This window comes from Anguilla anguilla, chromosome 2, assembly GCF_013347855.1.
Source record: "Anguilla anguilla isolate fAngAng1 chromosome 2, fAngAng1.pri, whole genome shotgun sequence".
In the NCBI taxonomy this organism is placed as follows: Eukaryota; Metazoa; Chordata; class Actinopteri; order Anguilliformes; family Anguillidae; genus Anguilla; species Anguilla anguilla.
This window is the reverse complement of record NC_049202.1, coordinates 16,159,174-16,181,298: the sequence shown is the minus strand read 5'-3', so window position 1 is coordinate 16,181,298 and position 22,125 is coordinate 16,159,174. Positions and strand designations below refer to the sequence as shown.

Below are 22,125 nucleotides of genomic sequence, written 5' to 3'. Positions count from 1 at the left end.
ATTATGGCTGGGCAGTTGTTGCAAATCACAATGCATACGAGAGCCTCAGGTGTTCAGTACTCATCTCTGACTGATTCTGGCAGCTGAAGGGAAAGGTGGTTCTCGCTAATTGCAAATGCTTTCAAAAAGAACAGAAATCATTTCACATACTATGGAAGAGAAGCAAAATAGATCATGCAATCGTTGTTAGTGCTTTATGTGTTTTATTTAAAATAAAAAGCTTCCATCTCACGCACCTACAGTATAGCTCTAATACACCATATCATCTGTGGATGAATTGAGGAACTGCATGCTGAATCTGTTGAAATGGGCATTTTTCCCAGGCACCATAACTCATGGATAAGAATATATAATGTTGATGCATCTCATAAAAGAAAGCAGACTCATTGACTCAAAAATGAAATATTCTTTGCGGCTACAGCAATTTGTCATGCTCTTTTTTTTTTATTACAAAAATCTGTGTCTTATTTTGAACTATAGTCGGTCTAGTCACCTCCTCTGATACTTAACATGATTGAAGACAACATAAATGTTCCATAAAAGCTGCTATTGGCATATTGATCAAACGAACAAAGTACTTAGTCTCTGTCCCCTGACTGAGTGATGATGGGTTATGTGCTATGCAAAGGTGCAATGCATTTGATTAGCTATTCACAGAGTCAAGGTTATATACAGCAATGGCAGTCTGGTCATCCAGCTGTTTCTCAGCTACTGTCGGCCAAATTGTAATTGTGAATATAACCTTTCTTGTTCTTGATTTTGAGATGACATTGTAAGCTGTGTGGGCTTGTCATACAAAATAAAATACAAAAATTAAAAAAACCTATCACACAGGTCTGCTCAATCTCAAAATGCATGCCACATTTTTCTCTAAGAATTCCTCTCTCTGTAAAGCGTCCAGCATTAAATCGGGCTCTGATAAAGTACATTTTTACCTCAGTAGAGTACATTTGATCAGAGGTGGAAAGTCCAGGGGTCAGAAAGTAAAAGTCCTGCCATGAGTTTCTTCCACCCATGAACTTCACTAATTAGTTCTCCCCCTGGCTGAAGAATTGTGCTAATTAGTAAAATCCAGGTGATTGGAACATAATACTGGAGAGAACTTTTACTTTCTGAACCTGGATTTTCCACCTCTGCTTTTGATCCCTCTTGCACTCATTCAAGAGTTAAATTAACACTGTGTTGCTGCTGATTAGCATGTCCTAAACAAGCAGAAACGTTTTCGACTACATGTAGTATGGCAATGCAATCGATGGTTCTTTGGTCAAAGGATATGCATTCTAGCAGGTGAAAGCAACATAATTTCACTTTTACAGTATGTCGACACTATATTTACGGGGTATCTATTAATCAGTGTAATTCATGTCTAATCGTTCTAGAACTTGTTAACGCTGTTTTATTTTGTTTTTGAACGCTTTCCAGTAGCATAACGGACACATACAATCACAAACAGATGCTCTGCAGGACACTGGGGAAATTAAAACGCACTCGAAAAGGCCTTTGGTTTAAAGTAATGAGTAAATCGTTGTCTTTCAAGTGCTCCTCTGATTTACTAATCCCTATATGAGTCAGCTTTACTTAGGTGCATCTCGTTTCATTTCTCTTATAGACCCGATGTTATATTTAACTTGCCAGCCCCGGGGATGTCACCTGTGTTTCAACTTACTCGCCCGAAACTTAGCAAAATCATTTTTCGTTTATACAATGTTATGTTATTGAAATGCCATGAGTCGACATTTTCGGTTGGTGCCTCTCAATCTAATACACTAGAACAAAGATCTCAATTCTAACTTCGTATTCGTTTTGTAGCCTATGTCCGACAATGAGTTTAAAAGAAAATGCAATAATTAATTCATGCGACCCCCAGAGATCGGGAAGCTTCAGCATTGTGTAACGTGAAGGCACTAGCACGGAAGCTTGCTTTTTGGAAAGCTCATTTGTATAGCCTAGCTAGACGCGGAATCATATAAAATGTAAAACATCTCTCAGCCTAAATTTACATGATCATTGTGCGTTCTCTGTATTATATATTGTTCTATTAAAAATGCTGGTCGAAGTTAATTGCATATTAAAAGAGAGTCTATTCGTAAATGAATTCTGTTGCATTCATCACGAAATAAACCAATCATGGGAACTACGTCCGTGTAGAGTACATTAAGGATTCTCCCTTCGTCTGTAAAATGCGAGCATCATTGTTTCTGGAATAGTTCGAATATTCCCCCTAGTGGTGAGCGAAAAAACACTTTCACATTGATACAGCGTCGGATTTGATGCAGACATGCACTGATATCTGACGAATAGCCTTACTGAAATGTCTCATGAAGTCAGATAATTAATGGACATATTTCTCACCGACAGTGTATATACTGATTACATATGCTATGGTCTGTGAATGAGGACTACATATTCAATCAAAGTTTGAAGGGGTTCCAGAATTTAAGTAAAATGCCTTTAGGGCACAGTTGAACCATCCTCTCGTATAAAAGAGGAAGCAAAAGTAATTACAAATATGTACTTTTTGGAGAAATCTGGATTACCATTATTGTTGCAGCCTATTTTAAGAAATTAATTTTATGCGCTTTGCAAGACCCAAACCGAGCATCCCTCCTATGCTGTGGTAGGCTGATGGTCGTTGCCGTTCAATTCTGAGGAGGGAACTGACGAACGTTTCGAGTGGAACTGCTGGGATAACCGCGTTCTATTAGCTTACTATTCGAACATTCAAAAGGAGGGCTTGCGCTGTAAACATCTCATTATCCGTTTAACGCTGAACAACTTTCTTTGCTGAGAAAAATAGTGCAGAGCACGCATTCAGGAAAAAAAGAAAGAAAGAAAAGCTTTGAGGTGTTTCTTTTCCCCTAATGAACGAGTCCAGTGTAAGGGGTGGTGTACTCCAGCAGGGAGGAGGGTGGACCGCCTGAGAGATACTCAGTGACAGTGAACGTCTCAGCTGGATTGCCATAGAGCTCTCGAGACACGCTCGCATCTACTTAGGACTGACGGTTTCAGGATGTTTTTGGAAAACGTGCGTCTTCTGTTTGACTGTGAGATCACCTCAGATTCCTTCCATTATTGACTGTTCTGACAATCGGAATCATATTGTGTCAGAATCTAAATAATATCCTTGGATACCGGAAGGAATTGCAATTTTTTTCTTACTTGGGGAAATAATAAACGAATATGATGGATAAACGGTGATGCTAGTGATGATACTAGTAGATAACTGAAGCTGATCATAAGACACATTTAAGGTGAGTTATATATATTTGATCATTTGCAATATGCAATGTTCATGAATAACTTTTTGCGAAGTTTTACACGTAGGCAACATCGCCGAAGGAATATCAGTTAACCTTTCTTTTTATATATTATTATTATTTTATTTTATTTTTCTGTAACTTAAGGCAATGTGTTCAATTTTCAAACAATTGCTCTTGTAAAATGTATGCGCTTCTGGTCCCTGACAACGGGCGCATACTGCAGAGTGCAGGGTGGGAGAACCGAACCTTATTTATTTATTAATATTTAAATGGACGTTTCAACGATGACAAATAATATTTTTGGCAACATGTATCAAATAATGTGTATTGCGGAGAGACGCTTGATTTCCGACATTAGGACTGAGAGTTGGTAACAGATATAAGATTACATAAAGTAAAATATCATAAAATATTATACTGAAATACTGTTCATCTTACATATTATTTCTTGTAGAATGCAAATTTATTATATTGACATTTTAACGCTATGCGATCTGCAACTGCAAGCGCCTGATTAACCTCATCACATATGTTCCATGACTATTTTCTATTTTGTCACACGCAATAGGCTACATGCGCACGAAGAGATGCGGTATGCCTTCAGGAAAGTAATTAATATTTGAACAGTATAAATAACATCGCATGTGTCATTGATTTTAAATAATAAGTTCCATCGCTCTTAATCGGTTGCCAGTCTGCTTATTTATTTTCTTACTTTAGTATGTGATGACACACGTTGTGAGATAAGCACTGTTCCTTCACTGGAACGTCGCTCACATAATGATTACTTGCGTTTTTGTTCAACCGGAGCGCACGGTGGTCCAAATTGTATTGTTTGTCCTGCGAAAGCATATGTCCATGCTTTTACGTCTTATTTGATAATGTCCCCTTAAGGATACCAGCCGAGTCTGTTGGGTGTAGGATGTAGAATGCTTCCCATTCGGAGATTAAAGGGTCAGCCGCAGCTGTGGCCGATGAGTGCCGAGCCTCCTCCTTGGGTCTGGGTCCTCCCGGCAACCTCCGGGCTCTGCAGGATGGGTGCATCGGCACCCCCTCCGTTGCTAATCGCCTCTCACCCACCTCCGCTGCTGCAAGCGGTTTCCACGAGCTGGCAACTGTCCTGTGATCCGTTCCTGCCTTTGATGCGAATACCGTCAGCACCAGAACCAACTATTCATCAGTTTCCCCTGCCGAGTGTTCAGGTATCGGTGTCTTCTTGGTTTCAAAATGCTGATGTTATGAATGCACAATGGGGTATTCTGGTATATTGCTCTTTCATGTACACTAGCAAGCACACACATGAATGCAAGGCCTGCACACATGTAAACACAAACAAACACTGATACGCACACATGCATATGTGCACACATACAAATGCACCCATACACAAAGATAAATACGCATGTCTATAGATGGATCTATAGATGGACTCATGCATACACGGTACAACCCCCCCCCCCCCCCCCCCCCCCCTCCTCTCTGTCAAACGCACACACACACACACACACACATACTTGTTTCTCTCTTTCAAATGCACACATGGGTGGTAGGCATTTCAACTTCAAAAATAACAGTAAACAAACTAGTTTTTGTTTTCTCTGGTTTTAACACATACATGTTGTTTCATACTTTTCCAAAATATTTCACAATATCAGCTCTCTTTGGGAGAGTTATACGGTCAGGATGTCACTGTTATGCAATACAGGTGCACAGATTAGCATGGTCATAATGTCAATTATACTCTTGTAACCACATGAACAAAAACATAAAGCCACACAGCTCTCAGAATTGCATGCTAATATTTATATGCTTTTTATTATTTTTTAGTCGCTATGTCTATAATTTGAAAAATAAATCAGAGCATTAAAGCTATAAGCAACGGCTACATCCAACCTGCCGACTGTAGTAGGCTATATGTGTTTCTGATAAGACCATTGACAGAGAGTAAGAACTACATGTGGTCTGCCTGCAGCTGTTCCCTGGCACCACTAGAGGTGCTGTGTGCACCAAATCTCAGAGTGAATTTTGTCCAAAATCCTTATCACGCTCCCAAACGCAGCATGACATTTTAATCTGAGATCAGAGTGAAGGGAAGTATTCATGACAGTATCAAAAGCACTGTGATTATGTACACATACACTATATTCAGATGGGGGTGGGGTGGGGGTGGGGGGGGGGGGGGGGGTTGGGGGGCTCTACATGTGTGTGTTTTCTGGGGAGCTGGTGAGAGTGTGCAACACATTGTGCAAAGAAGACTTACCAAACAAAGCTTTTTCAATACCTTTATTGATTTTTATTCCTTTTTAATGTAACACAGGAATGACTGAGCAGTGTTTCTGTACATGGTAGCCATGCTTTTAAACTCTCATATAGAATACTTTCACAATAGCACAGGGGATTGTAATTGAATAGCACAGAGGTACTGCCTGAAGGCAAAGCCTCACAGGACTGCATTGTTATGTGTTTTCTCTAGAAGAATTTCACCACCATTGCATGTTTCTGTTGCATTCCTATTTTGTGATCTCAAAACCATCTGTCAAAAATTGTTTGGCTTTCCTAATACACAAATTTTAGTTATTTCTTAGAGGGCTTACTGGTTGATATTTTGTGTAGTACACAACTGAACGAAGAGACAGACAGACGGACAGACGGACAAATAAGTAAATGCATGACTCAAAATCTGTTTAATGTTTATAAATGTATTTAGAAGGTTTTGGAATGATCAATATATTTTCTATATAGCATAATTCTGGAGAAGTCACCATGAATGCACCATTAATAATTTAAATGGTAAAAGATGAATTATCATGACTAATAGCCAATATCCAAGCTAGTAAACCTGCTCTACTCAGCAGCATCATGATGTTTATCCAGTCTTAGTTTTCTATACACAAACCAACGTAGACCCATGTAATTTCCACCTGTTACCAAAAACAAGCCACACAAGGTTTGACAAAAATGACATGATCCTAAAGGGGTCGTATTAGCAGATTCTTTATGTTGACAACATTTATAGTTACATTGCATTTATCACATATGTTGAAGGAGGTAAGTTGTTTGTTCACATCAGTGTATGAAAATGTTCATAATGCATGCATATTTACATGTAAATAACATCCAGCTATACTTCATGGAGAAAGCATCATAATTGAAGTAACATAAAGTATTTTGCTTGTTACACCATAAAACGAAAACATAACTCCTGAATTAATTTCATTCTGAGCTATAATTGAAATGTACATAATTCCTCGATCAGGCTTGCTCCTGGTGTATTGATTAAATATTAAATTGTGACTATTAAATAAACAGGCCATCCACCAGAATTCTGGTGTCCTAACATGTAACACAGCAGTTTTGTTACATGGAGGCTTACTTCTAAGGTTAAAAGTGTTGCTTCCCCAAGTCGTGTTGCCTTGGAAAGGTGTGAATCTTCATCCACAGGCAGTCACCAGCATTGATTCCCCTTCATCCCTTAACGTTTTCTCTCAAGCTTCCATCGCACTTCACTGTAATGTGATACTCCTCTGAACCTGTCAGAGTCTGTTGTTCATGAGGTAAACAGGAGCACTAGATCCTTTTTTTTTATCCCTTTTCTTGTATCTGTGAATTCCTTATGCCCTCTTCCCCCTTGCTTTCCAGTGGGAGCTACCATCTCAACCCCCGGTCCTGGGGTTCCAGCCTTCCACAACCGTGGATTTGGTCCCTGTGTTCCCCCATGTTTACCACTCGGTCCTGCCCCCTCCTTTTGGCAAGAGATGGGTTGAAAAGAGGTTCCCAGAATACAAGGTAAGAACAACTACATCAATGAATAAACTCCTATAAAGAAAGGAAAATTAGGCTGTGGCTCTTTAAATTGACATTTTAAAAAATATTTCAACTGCTATCATTAGCCAGTTGGTTTACAAACATGTGTAAGCAGGCTAACTTGGGCAGTCTGGGCCCATGTGCTGCACAATCTCAGTATACGTCCTCTGTGAAGATTAGCCTCAGCAGTGAAGCTGAATATGAGCATAAGCTTGTGCTTTCCAGGTACTAACGACAGTGTCTTCATTGATTCCAGGTTTATGTAAACAATGCCCTAGCCTTGGACACCACCTGGCCGGGTTCTGAGGATATAGGAATCTTCCAGAGGCATGAGAAACCTCTGCTGATGACAAATCAAATGGCAATGAGCATATCTAGGCCAACCGCTGCCTCCAGGAATTTTCGCACTCTGTTTGTGTCACCTCAGCGTATATCAGGTTAGTGCTGGAATTTATTACCTGTACCTGCTTTACAAGCTCGGCCATTGCAGAGTCTCAATTTATCAAGGGCTTTTTCTTCTTTTTCCTTTCCATCGGTTTCCCTCCCTCTCTCCATTTAATAGGTGCCTGTTCTCAGAGTTTAATCCTCGCCGTTAACCGGATTAAAAGAGAACGGAGGATGTCAGTTTGTATTTTATAGCTCTCGTAAAAACCATAACGGTTGCTATACTCTCGCTCTCTCCCTGCCCCCCCTCCCTCTCTTTTACTATGTGTGGGAGGTAGGACATTACCTGATTTATTATGAATCTGCTGAGAGGCTATTAGACCAAGACTAGAAAAACCTCACGTGAGCTGGAATATTTTGCCAGCCGTGTTCCCCTGTAGATCCCAATGTGCACATACGTCCACTCTAACAGAAGACTACCACATGAATATTTCTGACTCTCATGCCAAATGAATTGGAGGTTGAGGGTTATATAAAGTGATGTTGAGAGGGTTAGTGATGCCATCAACAGTTCTGCCGGAATTCTATTATGTTGCATGCACATGCACGTCAAGACTTCGTTGTTGTTGTCTGACTTGCCAACTCTGAAACAGCTGTATCCTGTGTTTTCCCGCCTGCTCAAAAAGTATCAAGAATAGATTTTTATCATCTCAGCCACGTGATCAACAACATGAGATAGCGTATCCAAGTCCCTAGTGCAGCACCGGCCAGTCTTTAGAGAGCAAGTAGCTAGAAAGAAAATCAATCATTGTAATAGTCCTGGTAATTTGTAAAATGACTGGAAAAATAAAATAAGTAACGATTAAAGTGATTCATTTTGAAAATGGCTACAGATCAAATGAAGCATAAAGCCATGATCTCAGCTGAAATTCATGAGTCTTATGTGAAACCGAATGGTCTGAGCATTGTGTGTTTGAAAGCCTTGCCGCATATTAAGAATGTGCGTCAAGTACGGGAAGATGCAGGCACATTTCATTGCAGCGTGCGGCACTTCAGTAGTTCTCATTATTAAATAATGGTTTTTGAGGGAAACTTGTTTTTCACCGCATACCTGTTCCTCGATGAGAGACCACCCGTACCTCACGCGAAAGCTTTTCCACGGGAAACCTGGCTGCAAATCAGAATGACTCGCCATGTATCGTAGTATTCTGCTGTAATTAAACGATCAATTTCTTGTCTTAGCAATTGATTACCTGTTTGTGGTCACGCTTGCTGTGTGATGCAGTTTAGAGGCTGCAGGTGTTGAGCGGTCGAGTTGAGTCTAAATGAACACGTGTGGCTCATGCACAGATGCTGAAGGGCCAGAGTCCCTCACCCCTACCCGATTGCTATCTTTGGCATTTAGCTGCAGCGAATATGCAGCATAGATGTTGTTAAGTATCGATTGCTTGTGGACCAGCACGCCTTGATTGGTTTGTCTGCCACAGGCTGGTTTCTCTGTCCCAGTGATGTTTCCTCCACGCTTTCTGGCATGGAAGTGATATATGTCAGTCATATGATGAGCTGGTCAGAGGATGCAATACTTATTTGTATTTCAAAGGTTTTTGATGGAAGCCTTTTTAAATGGCCAGATGCCATAGGAACCATGTGTGAAGTTCAAATGCATATTTCCTTCAAAGCACAAGCAGACACACGCATGCTCACACACGCACTCTCACATACACAGATGATTTAACAGTCTAAAAACATGCTTTCTCGTGGAAAAAAAGAAAATATGCCAAGTCTAATATTAAAATATTTTAAGCGAACAAGAATATGTCTCAGATATTTATACTGGTATCAAATATGACCACCTCTTCAGGAAAGCTTCGTCAAGGTCTTTCAGATACCTTTGTCTCTGTCTGAACTGTTTTCCTGACTTAGATTGTAAGACGTTCTCTGGACATTGCAATAGCCAATACTTAACACTGATTTTGCGTCATTGAAACTTTTTCTTTAGACTTAGATAGGTTCTTAGGATGATTATCCTCCCATCCCATCCTTTCCATGTTCAAACATGCTTGATCTTGTTTGGTACTGATGGGAACTTGTTCTCTATGTTGGGGAGTCACTGCACTTGCCATGTTAGATTGAAATAATAGGGATATCAGTATATGTATGTTTTTCATCATATGACTTCAAATAGGGGAATTATATATTGTCAGTTGTATCTTGTTTCTTGAGCTATTTAATTGTGATTGCTCATTGACTGGTCATTCCCCTGTGTTCAGTAGTAATATACAGGCAATACATAGAATTCTGAGGTATTTTCTAAACATGGTGATACATAAACAAACAATTCTATAATATTACCAGTTTCGTGTAAGCACAATGGTCATAGATATGTAACCAAAATGTTCCTCAGAGATAAATAACTAAACAAAATGTTCTCATAGTGTTGATCCCTCACTGTGTGTTTGAGAAGATGCAAATCAAATAATCTCATAGTGATTTTAGGAAACAAAAGATGTTGTACACGTAGAAATGTGTTACAGGAAAATGAACCCCAATAGTATTTTACCTCCTTTGATCCGACTCTGGATTAAAATATTAATATGTCATAAGTATGCTAGCTTTATTATTTTATGCCCAAGATATAAAACTCTGTATCTTTTTGTCTTGTTTTGGAAAAAAAAAAACTGGAGCCATAATCAACTGTTGCATTTTTAATGCCCCTTAGTACCTATTGGGTTCTTAACAGGTATCAAAGTAACGGAACAGTGGGGGGTCTCTGTACATCATTAATTCCACTTCATTCCTCCATTCCACCCTGGAGCTTTCCAACATCCCAACCCCTTTTCACTTTGGTTGGCTGATTAATGAACGAGTGTAGAGGAGCAGGAGACGTGGCACTTTGGACCGAGTCTCCCGTTTAAATCAAATCATCTCAAAGTGTGGTCTAATGGCTAAGCAGGGGCGGGTTGAGCGAGCATGCATTTTTAAACATGCAGCATTGTGAGCCATTGTGTTACATTATTAAGCAAGGCCTAGTGGAATGCCATAGAGGTCAAGGAAGAATTATGATTTAATACATGTTTAATTAGCTGGTGCTGTGATGGTAATAACATAACAATGTAGAATATGTTTTTCTTCTGCTCCTTCTTCTTTTTCTTTTTCTTCTTCTAATTAAAATGGTTGAAGAGAGTTTTAAATCTGAAATTTGTAGATTATATTGTATGTATATTGAAGGATATTGAGACTGAAGTGCTATTAGTACTATTATGAGTATAATTAATGTCCCAGGATAACTAGTTATTAAAGCAAAATGATCAACTGTAGTAGGCACCTACTGCCAGGTCAGGGTATTTAAAGGGATAGTTCACTTTCATGTTTTTTTTTAGTTTTTTTTTTATGTTCTTTTGATTTTGGTATATTTTCCTGACTAGCCCAGACAGTTTTTGTGAAAAAGGGATATTTCAGAAGTTTCTTGTGACCTGATGGCTGTACAATGGATTACATTCTGATGTCCATGGCCTAAAACAATACAATACACTTAAAGCAACTCCAAATAAGCTTGCGTAGTGAAATTAAGACTCCAAAGTGTGCATGTACACCGATCAGCCACAACATTAAAACCACCTACCTAATATTGTGTAGGTCCCCCTCGTGCCGCCAAAACAGCTCTGACCCGTCTTGGCATGGACTCCACCTCTGAAGATGCCCTCTGGTATATTTGGATTTATGTATATATTTGTATCTACTGTATATTTGTATCTGATATTTTGTATCTACTGTACATTTGTATCTGATTGTGTTACTTTGTTGTCTTTGATGCTGCAACAGTGCAAATTCCCCCCGGGGATCAATAAAGTACACTACTACTACTTATTACATTACTGGTTTTTATTACATAAAAAAATTGAAATGGATTACATTATTGGGAGTTATTACACTATTGGTAGTTTATTACATTATTAGTTTCTACAGGGCTATAAAAAGATATTGTTAAAGGGTGAATTATTTCCACGTGATTTAAAAAACTCTCGATGGGTCAGAGCTGTTTTGAAGGCATGGGGGGGGGGGGGGGGCTACACAATATTAGGCAGGTGGTTTTAATGTTGTGGCTGATCGGTGTATGTATATGACTCAATTATCCAAATTTGATTTAATCTTATTTTGCAACTATTTCTTATGGTGGATTCAACCTGAAACTACTGTGATCAAGGAAATGAGTACTGGCATAACATAATGATTTAATAATACGTAAAGCCTTTGGAAACATAACATCGCTATACAAACTGCTTTCAAATTACTTGAAGTGCATTTCCTTGCTCTAGACCACGGACCCCCTAATTCAATTCAATTCAGTCCAATTCAGTAACACTTTGTTAATCCCACATGGGGCAATTAAGTTATAAAAGCAACATGGTTGGTGCAAATATAAAATGCCATAAGATGTATAAAATACAGCAAACAATACACAAATGTCCATACCAGCCACCGTAAAGCTGGCTAGTCATCAGAAACCTATGTAAGCATATGAAATATCAGTCATCACACATTTTCCTTTACTCACAGACATACAAATACTGAAAATATCTACACAGTTTTCATAAATACTTTTTAATGTCCCAGATAATTGTAAATAGTCATACCATTTCTGGTTTTGTTAAACAATTACGTACTATAACCAGCTTCTACAGTACTACTGTATAGAGTTGCTTAAATCTTAAAAAGGGTCATCAGAAGTTCCTTTGAAAACTGACCTCCATATGCTCTCTTAGGGAATACATATTGATCTGTTTGCACATCGCTGCCACTCTGTGCTTTGGTGAGCGTATGGTACGACAATAATAATCAATAAAGCCGCCACAGAGAAAATGGCTCACGCTATGGGTAATGTTTCACTGCTACATACAGCACCTGTTGGTTTTACACATCCCTTTGATCAACATCAGGGTCAGACAGTTCCCTCTTAATTAGTTTGCATCATGTGTTTAAATAACTGTGCCATTTATTGCAGCCTGTTGCAATATTTAAAGTGTTTTTTGCTTTATTCCTTTCTTAAACTGCTTATCATGTACACATGTGTTGAGTGGCATAGGGATATGTAGTTTTCTGTGCTAAACCACAAACTTTTTTATTGCCGATGTTTTATATGAATTCTATGCAACTATGCAGAGCATGCACAACTTTATGAAGAGCAGTCATACAGCATAACGACAATATATGCAAAAACAAAGATAACAAATAAAAGAATAACAAACAACAAATGAAAAGAAACAATGTGGTCTTACTGTAAAATTTTTATTGACTGGCTTGACTAAAACCAAAATTAGGAATAGCTGTGTAATGCCATGAAGTATTTGTGACCATAAACTTGAGTTTTAGCTGGAATTTTCTCTCCCCTTTACTGCTCTTCAAGGTTAGTGATTGTGAAAGGCTTCAACAATGCAATCTTCATTATTCTGGACTTTGTGATTATCTAAAAATGAGAATAATCTAAAAAAAAATGTAATGTAAAAAAAATGTATGGGAAACAAATGACTTAATAAAAACATGTGGTTTGTTTCATATTAAAAAGGCAATGAGGCAACCACACCTACATAACTCCTCTCAGTAGTATACATGTCCAATTTTATTTGCACTTTCTATTTTGGGGTGACAGAGAATGGCAACCTGGGATGCAGGAAGCCTTTTTTGTGACTAAACTAGTAGTGTCACCCAGGTACTCATTGCTTAATTTATTACGGGCTTTGTAAATTATGTCTGAATGGTTGGTCTTCAGTCCACCGTGAAACGACGGGAGAGGAATGCGAAATTGAGACATTCTTCCCTTGACTTACACTTGCTGAAAGGCCAGCTATCAGCTCCTGCATTCTCTTGTCCTGAATTTCAAAGAGAGGCCATCAAGGGGATTTAATGAAATGTGATGTCGTTCGGGATATCTCCGCGGCCTCTCTGATGAGATCCTAGTTGAGGCTTTCAGTGCGCTCAACAAATGGAATCTGAAGCGATCGGTCACTTCAAATGAACTACGGAACGGCTACGCCGCCACAGAAACCAATCTCGTGAAAATCGCGGTTTGCGCGGCCATCGAGTGGGTGATCTGTGAGCGAGACAAGCTAATTGCCCTCGCGCGCAGCCTTTTTATATCCGTGCTTCTTTTTTCCGGGAAAAAATGTCAATATTAAAAAGGATTGATTAAATCACCGCTCAAGGACCCGAATCGATGAGGGAACGGACATTAATATGTGCGGTCTACTGCAGCCAATGAAGATCTGCGCTCTGTCTTCCTGAATAAACGCGAAAGTCACTCTGGGGAAAACTTCCTGTTGCTATGTCACAGAATATGCTATGTTGCGTGGAGTGTCCCGCTGTCTTCCCAACCGATTCGTGAACATTTTATATTTGTTTTAGTTCATCTGTGATGGGAACTGGTTGCAATTTTTCAAAGCTGTTCTAGCATCAGAAGCAAGCGCGTTGTTCTCGCGCAGTCACGCAGGCTCAATCCGAATGCATTTTAAGCACCAGCCGAAGAGTTAATAATAACCGCAGTCCTTTCTGAAGGATGCTTTGTGTACTCATTGATCCGAGCTGGTATATTTACCCCCTGTCAAAACACATCTTATCGGCACACAGCTTCCACAACACCAGCTGTGGGTGAAGCTGGGCAGGCGCCTTGGTATGACAAGCCAAGAAGTGCGGAGCATAATCTGTTCCCTCAGCGCATCTGAAATTGCCCCCCCCCCCCCCCCCCCCCCCCCCCAGGGCAGGGTCTCAGCTGCCTCATAGATTAGTGTGGGAAAGCACATCTCCCAAGTAGGTTGCATTGATCCATTTTTCTGTGCAAACAAAGGCCCTTGGCATTATTATCCTGGCTTTGTTTAGTAAATATATTCCGTTACACCGAGAGCATGAAGATCATAAAAAAATAATCATTCAAAAAAAAAGAAAGGAAAGAAAACCTTGCAAAAATGGGCGGAAGTAGCTTGTTTGTAACTGTATGTAAATCATGGTGATATATGCATAGCATGTTCAAGAGTGTTATGATAAAGGAAACATTCATTAGTTGTATGCAAAATGTTTGACGACGAGTTCATTATTTTATATTTAATGCTCAGTTGGCTCTGGTATTTCAGCACCACTCTGAAATGGACAGCTCCAGTGGGCTTAAATCTCCAAGATTGGCTGTGCTAAAGTTTCATTTAATTTCTCCGTTAAGTCTGCATTATTGACACAGCCCGGTTTCATAGATTTACTGCGGCAGTGGTCGGATGTCAGCCTATTGACGGGGTTACATTCTCCAGTTTCAAAGATAAGGTTATTCATGTATCCCTTAAAATGATAGATCAAACTCAAAAAGTTATGCCTCATACACAGTAAAATGTTCAGTCTTAAATCAACCCTTACAGAGTACATATGGTCCAGATTGGACTCATATGTAGTCTGTAAGAGTTGAATTGTCACTGGACGTTTTACTGTGTAGGTTTGACATAACATTGCTGTTTTGAAGTTTAACAGTCTTGTGTTATTAACCCGGACCCATGTTCTTTGCTTCAATAGATTGACAGCTGATCATAGTGAAGTGAAGGGTGAAGAGTGAGACCAGTTTGATCAAACAATTCAGCAATTACCGGATGTAAATTTTAAAAGATGCAGTGGGTGGAGATGAAATGGTGTGAAGGTTGTGTTTTTGAGACGTCTTCGTTTTCGGGTTTCGCTCTCACCTGCGTTTATGAAGACTCTGGCGCCATGCATTATTCACACTATCCACACGTGGAGATATCCATGGAGGGCGTACCGAATATAAAAGGGCGGTCCACTGTTTATGCATTTTTAGCGGCTTGTCGTACATCTGCACTGACTGGCTGTTTAAAAACAAAGTTTCTCCGCTTTAATTTTTCATCAATGCGGAGCAAAGCAGTCGTCGAAGTGTGATCCATATCCCAGGTCCCTCTTCTTTTGGTACTTCTTTTACGCATCTGTACAATTTGGGAGCGAGGGGCTGTGGAATTATTCCACGTGAGAGTCCCTGGGGTTTTTTTTTTCTGAGGTGTGTTCTTGCACGCTGAAGGCCCCGGCTCAGATCTTTTCACTCAGACCCATTAAATACAGTGCAAGTTGTTTTAGAGGCCCCCGGAATTGCTTAACTCAAAGGAAATTCCAATGCAATCGCTGTGCAATAACCTTGGGTCGAGCACGCAAACGGCAGTTTCTGTTTCGGAGTGAATAGCGAACGTGATGAATGAACGTTTAGAGATGGGCGGGTTTTGCGGTGCGAGGTTATTAGCAAGTCACGTTAGCAGGTCGCGGATCGAAAGAGTTGTGGGCTCAATTACTTCTACCAAGGTGCCTGCCAACATGAGTGATTCCCCTGTGTCTCCTCCCCAGTTTTTGGGTTTGTGCAATAAGTTCTGTTTTTATTTATTTATTTTTATTTTGTTCCCCCTAAATCACAGTTTTATCAAGATCAAATGCATGGTTTGTTTTCATGATCTTATAGTCTGTGCGACAAAGTGGGCCGTGGAAATCTGGTTCATGCTATCGTTCTTGGGAAAGGAGATCCATTGAATGTAAAAGAAAGCATAATCCAAATAAGCAGCCCTGCATTTGGCTTATGGGAAAGAATGTGCTTCGCCTGGCATCCTTCCTGACATAGAATCCTGTGTGTAGGCTTGATAAATCCCCCACTGGTTGCTGTTATGAGCCATCTCTCGAATGATTATGACCCGATGGAAGTTGCATAGAGGATGAGCCAAAGATGAAAGCTGAAAAGGCACAGGAACCATTTGCTGGCAGCTAGTGAAATCAGAGCACAAGAAAGGAGCATCCCTCATCCAGGAGTAAGAACAACCTGCTCAAGGCTAACACCATGAAACGGAAGGGGAGTGTAGTGTGTCGTTGATGCGGTCCCCTTTAGCAAGCTCTCCTCAGATCCTTTATACTGTTCTCCTAAAATTAGCATTTTAATAATAGAAAAAACAATCCCCTTTAATTCACAGACAATGGACCGCGTGGGTAAACGACTAACATCTCTCGTTTGCTAGCACGCATTGTGTTTGGGTTTCATCTTGGTGGAGGTGGCCTTGCCCTTTATTTCAACAAATTACAACTGAACTCTGAATCCACTGTTGTATTGTGATTGCACTTCACAGAGCTTTGAGCTTTTTTTTTTTTCACTTGAGATTTTTATCTTTCCGTGATGGCCATTGGGGCAGAGTCAATTGTAATGTATCTTGAACCCGGTTTGCTGCCAAGAAATAAAAATAAAAATGCAGGTGGATAAACATGTTATATCCTAGATGCTGCACATGGCATATTGCCCTTTCCAAAGGTACTAATTTATTTTATGAATGTAAATGGAGAGTATTAACAAATAATCTAATGTATCAACATTTTGTGTTAAAATGAGAAGCAATGTACAATTTAGCCAAACTGAATCAAGGCATATTCATTACACAGAGTTGATGATTAATTTTATCTTAATTTTCTCCTCGCGCCAGGGTGCCCTGTGGCCATCAAGAGGGTGGGAAGCCACAAGAGGATCGCGTTGGCGGCCGCGGCCATGATGGCCATGGAGTCGGAGGGCTCCCAGGGACCTGCGGCCCCCTCGCCCAGCCAGCCCATCCACCTGTTCTCCCTCTCCCCGATCAGGATCCCCATCCTCTCTGCGCCAGTTTCAGGTAGAGTGAGCAGCGGATGGACGGCAATTTGCCTTTTTACAGTGTGAGAAACATACTCCCTGAGGAACCTGACTGAGCTGATCCACGGAGAACAGCTGGTACCCATGATTAATGCATTTTAAATTGGATAAAAGGTGTGTTCTTCTGATCCCTTCAACTGCTGTTCCTTAATTAATATGTTGCTGAAAAGCTCTTTCCCAAAGCACCATACAGGTATTCATTACGTTTTCATTTTCATATTATAATTGGAAGGTCTCGTGCGTGTGCTAATTTCATGTTGTCAGTTTCCGTTACTCGGTGTCTAATAATATTCGGAGATAATATCCTGTCACGTAAGGGTTATTTTTGGAGTTTCTTTTAAACTGAAAACGGAGAAAACCCAGAAAGGCGCACCCAGTGAGGAAACTTTGCCGTTGTCGTTTCACACTTGGTGAAAACGAATGACTGAAACAGCAAATGAAAATCCCTCTTCAGTGGGTGCAGTGGTATCGCTTTGCCCGATTCTGAGCCCTGTACTTGTTATTATTTATTTATTAATTAGTTTTGTTTGTTGTATTTTATTTTAATTGTGGAAGATACAGAGTGGGAGTTTTAGTCTGCTGGGGAGTTCTTTAAATCAAGGTGGGGTCAGAGGCTAACGATCGTATTCCAAAAATGTACCGATTCTTGTGGATGATTTACTGAAGGAGTCAGGTTCACACTGCACATATGGATTATTTCTTCACTGCTTGCTGGTGAAGGCCTGGTTCCTGGACATGTAGGTCAGCTTTTGTTACCCACAGATAATTAACAGGTAGTTCCTGAAATGAGAGCTAGAGTTGGGGTGCATTAACATGCCTCCCCCGGTCAGTGCGGGCATGAACTTGGGTGGGTGTCATGCGTCTGCGTGTGTGTGTGTGTGTGTGTGTGTGTGTGTGTGTGTGTGATATATTTTTTTATCTTGGGTAGGGTGTTTTAAATCCCCTTTTCATATCCTGTATGTATTTATCTGGGGTTTTTTTTTTTTTTTTTTTTGAAGGGGCCCTTCATTCATGCTTCTGTGACTTCATGGAGAATATTTGAATCTGTAACTTATTGTGGTGGTTGATGGAGAACTAATAACGGTTTTAAATTACAAACATTAAATCAAATTTGCAGCATGTTTGCAGATGATAGAGCTGCATTATAATCTTTCTCCAATGCTCTCAGCTGATAAAGAATCTATGACAACCTTTAACTACAACAATAAAGCTATGCAAAATGTGTAATACATCAAGATGAGGTGACATGCTTGATAATCATAAAAGGATTTAGATATTTATGATGAAAGCACAGATATTAGAAGGCACAATAATCAGTCAAAGGAATCAAGTTAAAAGCATTGGCTTCCTGGCTGCAATACACCCCTCCACACTTATCAGTCTTTCTCTTAAAGTGCCTGTAGAATCCAATATTCTCTAATTGGCATCCTAATCTATTGTAGGTTTCAAATGATTTTCTAAAAGCAAGTGCCGCTCAAGGAGAAAAAATAAAACATCTCAGCTTCAGTTTTTCTCTCAAGTCCTTTGTAATCTTTTTTTTTTTTACCTAGTTATGTATTTACAGGAAAGTTATTGTGAAGTTTTGAGTTATGCGATCTTACTTAATGTCATTGTGTTCTATGCAGTGTACTCATTTATATATATTTCAGATCACTCCTCATTCATTTCATGTTTTTGTACAGTTGCCGACTGGTTATGTTTTAAAACATGATTGGCAGTGCAAGGAGGCTTACTCTGTTAGTACACATTCCCAGTGTGTGCATCGACCCCGTTGGTATTGAATCCAGAATGTGACAATACTATCTGTGGCTAGCTGCCCCCACCTAATCCGTCATAGCATTCCCTAGTGTTCGAGGGATGACTGAGTTTCATCAAGTACCTAACAACCTACACATGTCCACAACCTGAACATGAAGTTTGCTTTTCTGATGCAATGACTGGCTGTACTCTCCCAAAGTTACAGTGATGATTGCGAGAAATGACAAATGACAAATACAATTTGACATTTTATAATTGAAAGAAAAAATTTGACATTTTATAATTGAAAGAAAAAAAACTGGTACAAATTGTCTTTAAAAATTCACTTCTTGAGTCTTGAAATTTGAGAAACTGGCTAATGTCTCAATTATAAAGGGGAAAATGTTTGACCTATTAATACATCAACCCTATAGTGTTATATTCATTGCACACACCAAAGTAAATTAGGAAATGGTGAGACGTTGACTAATGACAAACGTTAAACAAATTACATAATTAGAAGTGGCAATAATGTGTATTTAATGGCACCTGTCATTATACAAACAAGCATTCCTCTTTAGTGTATTCTTATCTCTACACAGCACATTTCTATGGATATTTCTTGAAAGTTTTCGAGACTGCAGTTTTTTTGTGTAAGCAACATTATTTAAATGGTATTTTCCAAAAATAGAGCGGCAGCCTTCTGCTAGTGCATTGGACAGGAGCTGGCTGATGGTCCTGGCAGGTTTGAGTCCTGGAGCGACAGTTGTCATCTTTCATAATTAAGGGCCTGCCATTGTCTGAGGGCAGCGCATTAACCCGCCATGATCCCCCAGCCTGTTGTCCCTGACTGGTCCGTGGGGTTGATGAGACTGTTTGTGGAGCTCACAGACAGCAGGGCCCATGGGACCGCTTGGCTTGTGTCCGTCTCTCCGAGGAACTCCATCTGTTTTGCTCCGTGGGTAGCAGAACCATATCAAACCTGCGTTTTGGATGTTGTTCCATTGACCACGATATTCACTTTTGTACGTCGCTTTGGATAGAAGCGTCTGCTAAATGAATGTAATGTAATGTAATGCAGAACATGCCACACCAGAGCTTCTTTTTTCCACCCTGGTTACATGATGTGAGTTGGGATTGTTGTACTGAGTGACGTTGGCTCATTGTCTTGGTAGTCAGAAACACCTTTTCAAGGCACCCTGGTCGGAGACGTGCACAGATCATGTGATAAGCAGAAAAAAGAGGCTATTCTTAGCTGCCCAGCTGCCTGTCTGTGGCCATCAGGCAAAATGATTGACAAGGGAGAGGATATTAAATAATTAGTAGTTTAAGTAGGCCCGGGTCCTAATTGATTTCCTTTTCTTTGTGTTCAAATGTTAATCATTTAAGCAAATTTTAATTAAATGCATCCATGCTTTTGTACGCTTTCCTGTTCATTGACAGGCGACCAGACTAAATTGCATAGAAGAAAACCCAAAAGACATACTGGCATCTCGGGGATGATCACATTGTCTCTGCTCCACTCACTGTTGATGGACGTAATTATAATAATTATACTGTAAGAGCAACCTGAAACCTCTCCAGATTCCCTTAAATTAAAATATTAAATGGTGCTGGCGGATGGTGCAGCTTTGTTTAAATACAGTCTATATTTATTATAATGTTATTTTTCAAATGTTTTAATGCAAGTTCAGGGAGAGCCTGAATTAATATAAAATTTGATCACTTTCCACTTTTTCCCAGAAAGTGTCAGTATAATGCTGCAAGAATGTGGCTGAGATATGACTTCAGTCAGGATTTCGGTTTCAGAGAGACGGGCTCAAAGTAATCCCTCCATTGTGTAACATTCCCAAATGTAGAGTGATTTCAATAGAGCATCATATTTAATAAAGATTACTTTAGACTGTGATGCCAGGTTCAAGACTGCTATGATAGTATTATGTGATTAAATGTGCCCTTTTAAAAGGATGTTCCTCAAGCCTTTAATTATTACCACGTTTACCCAGTGGCTTTACATTACATTACATTACATTACAGGCATTTAGCAGACGCTCTTATCCAGAGCGACTTACACAACTTTCACATAGCATTTTATATTGTATCCATTTATACAGCTGGATATATACTGAAGCAATTCCGGTTAAGTACCTTGCTCAAGGGTACAACGGCAGTGTCCTTACCCGGGAATCGAACCTGCGACCTTTCGGTTACAAGCCCAGTTCCTTACCCACTGTGCTACACTCCGTCCGCTTTGCCGTCATGTGGCTGTGTGTACATGTTGCATTTCAAGTTATTTTGAGTTAGACTGCTTATAATGTACTTAAAATAATGGCATATGCAACAAACCAGATATTTACAGTACTGGATGCTAATTGGTCATCTAACCTCCCTTGCTGTGATGTTGTGAAATGTAACCCTTTCTGCTTAGTAACCAAATAACTTCAGATTGTAGAAGGAAACATGTTATATCCTATTGAAGCGTTTTATTTGAACTTTTTTGTGCTTTTCTGTGACTATATGGATATCTGTAGGTGGATTAATTTTGTAAAAGCCACATGTAAAGAGAACCTGTGTGTGAGAACGTTTGTTGCCTACACTTCATTTTCCTTTGTGGTAATCCTATCTCTGCTGATATTTGTTGGATATGCTTGGATATTCATGATGTAAACCAGGTTCTCATTCCATACCACCTTAGCACCAAAACCAGCATCTTGCTTGAAAAAAAAAAAAAAAAAAAAAAACTCCACTAATCAATGCATGCAAAACTGCACATATTCTGTTAAAATACATTTATGTATCGCACCAGGAGCTTGCCAAACATCTTAATTAATCCTCCCACACACTTAAGGTGACAGGTTCTGTTAAAAGATGTCCGTACTCTGGAGAAAGGGAGCTGCTGTTGAGCTAATAATGTCCCGAATGTTTTTTAGCGACTTATCCGGGTGCAGGAGTGGGAAGGTAAAAATGAACATCCCTTCACCTTTCGAACTTCATCAGCTTCATTATTAACCCTTCTTTGCAATACTTTTGTCTCTTTTGGAGCCTATTCCTTTATTCGGTTAATGTGCTCTTAACAGTCTGACATTTATTTGGGACAGATTACAATATCGTTGCATTATTTATTACGTTAGTAGGAATCTTTAAACGGGGCAGAACACGCTGTTGTAATTTAAACACATACTCTGACCCATTTTTTTCAGCTGCATCTGGTCCAGAAATAAGAGCATAAATCACTGGAAAAACATCGCATGCAAC

At 39.7% G+C, this 22,125-nt stretch overlaps 1 protein-coding gene across 1 annotated transcript in view; it reads left to right on the top strand.

Annotated features, from left to right (window-relative positions):
- The first annotated feature begins 2,266 nt into the window (after positions 1-2,266).
- LOC118219547 (transcription elongation regulator 1-like protein) overlaps positions 2,267-22,125 on the top strand; it is an 82,639-nt gene continuing 62,780 nt past the window's right edge. The window contains exons 1-5 of the mRNA XM_035402776.1: positions 2,267-3,251; positions 4,155-4,462; positions 6,900-7,046; positions 7,321-7,501; positions 16,934-17,113. Coding sequence (XP_035258667.1) covers positions 4,190-4,462; positions 6,900-7,046; positions 7,321-7,501; positions 16,934-17,113 — 781 coding nt within the window. The 5' untranslated portion in view covers positions 2,267-3,251; positions 4,155-4,189. The remainder of the gene's footprint in view (positions 3,252-4,154; positions 4,463-6,899; positions 7,047-7,320; positions 7,502-16,933; positions 17,114-22,125) is intronic.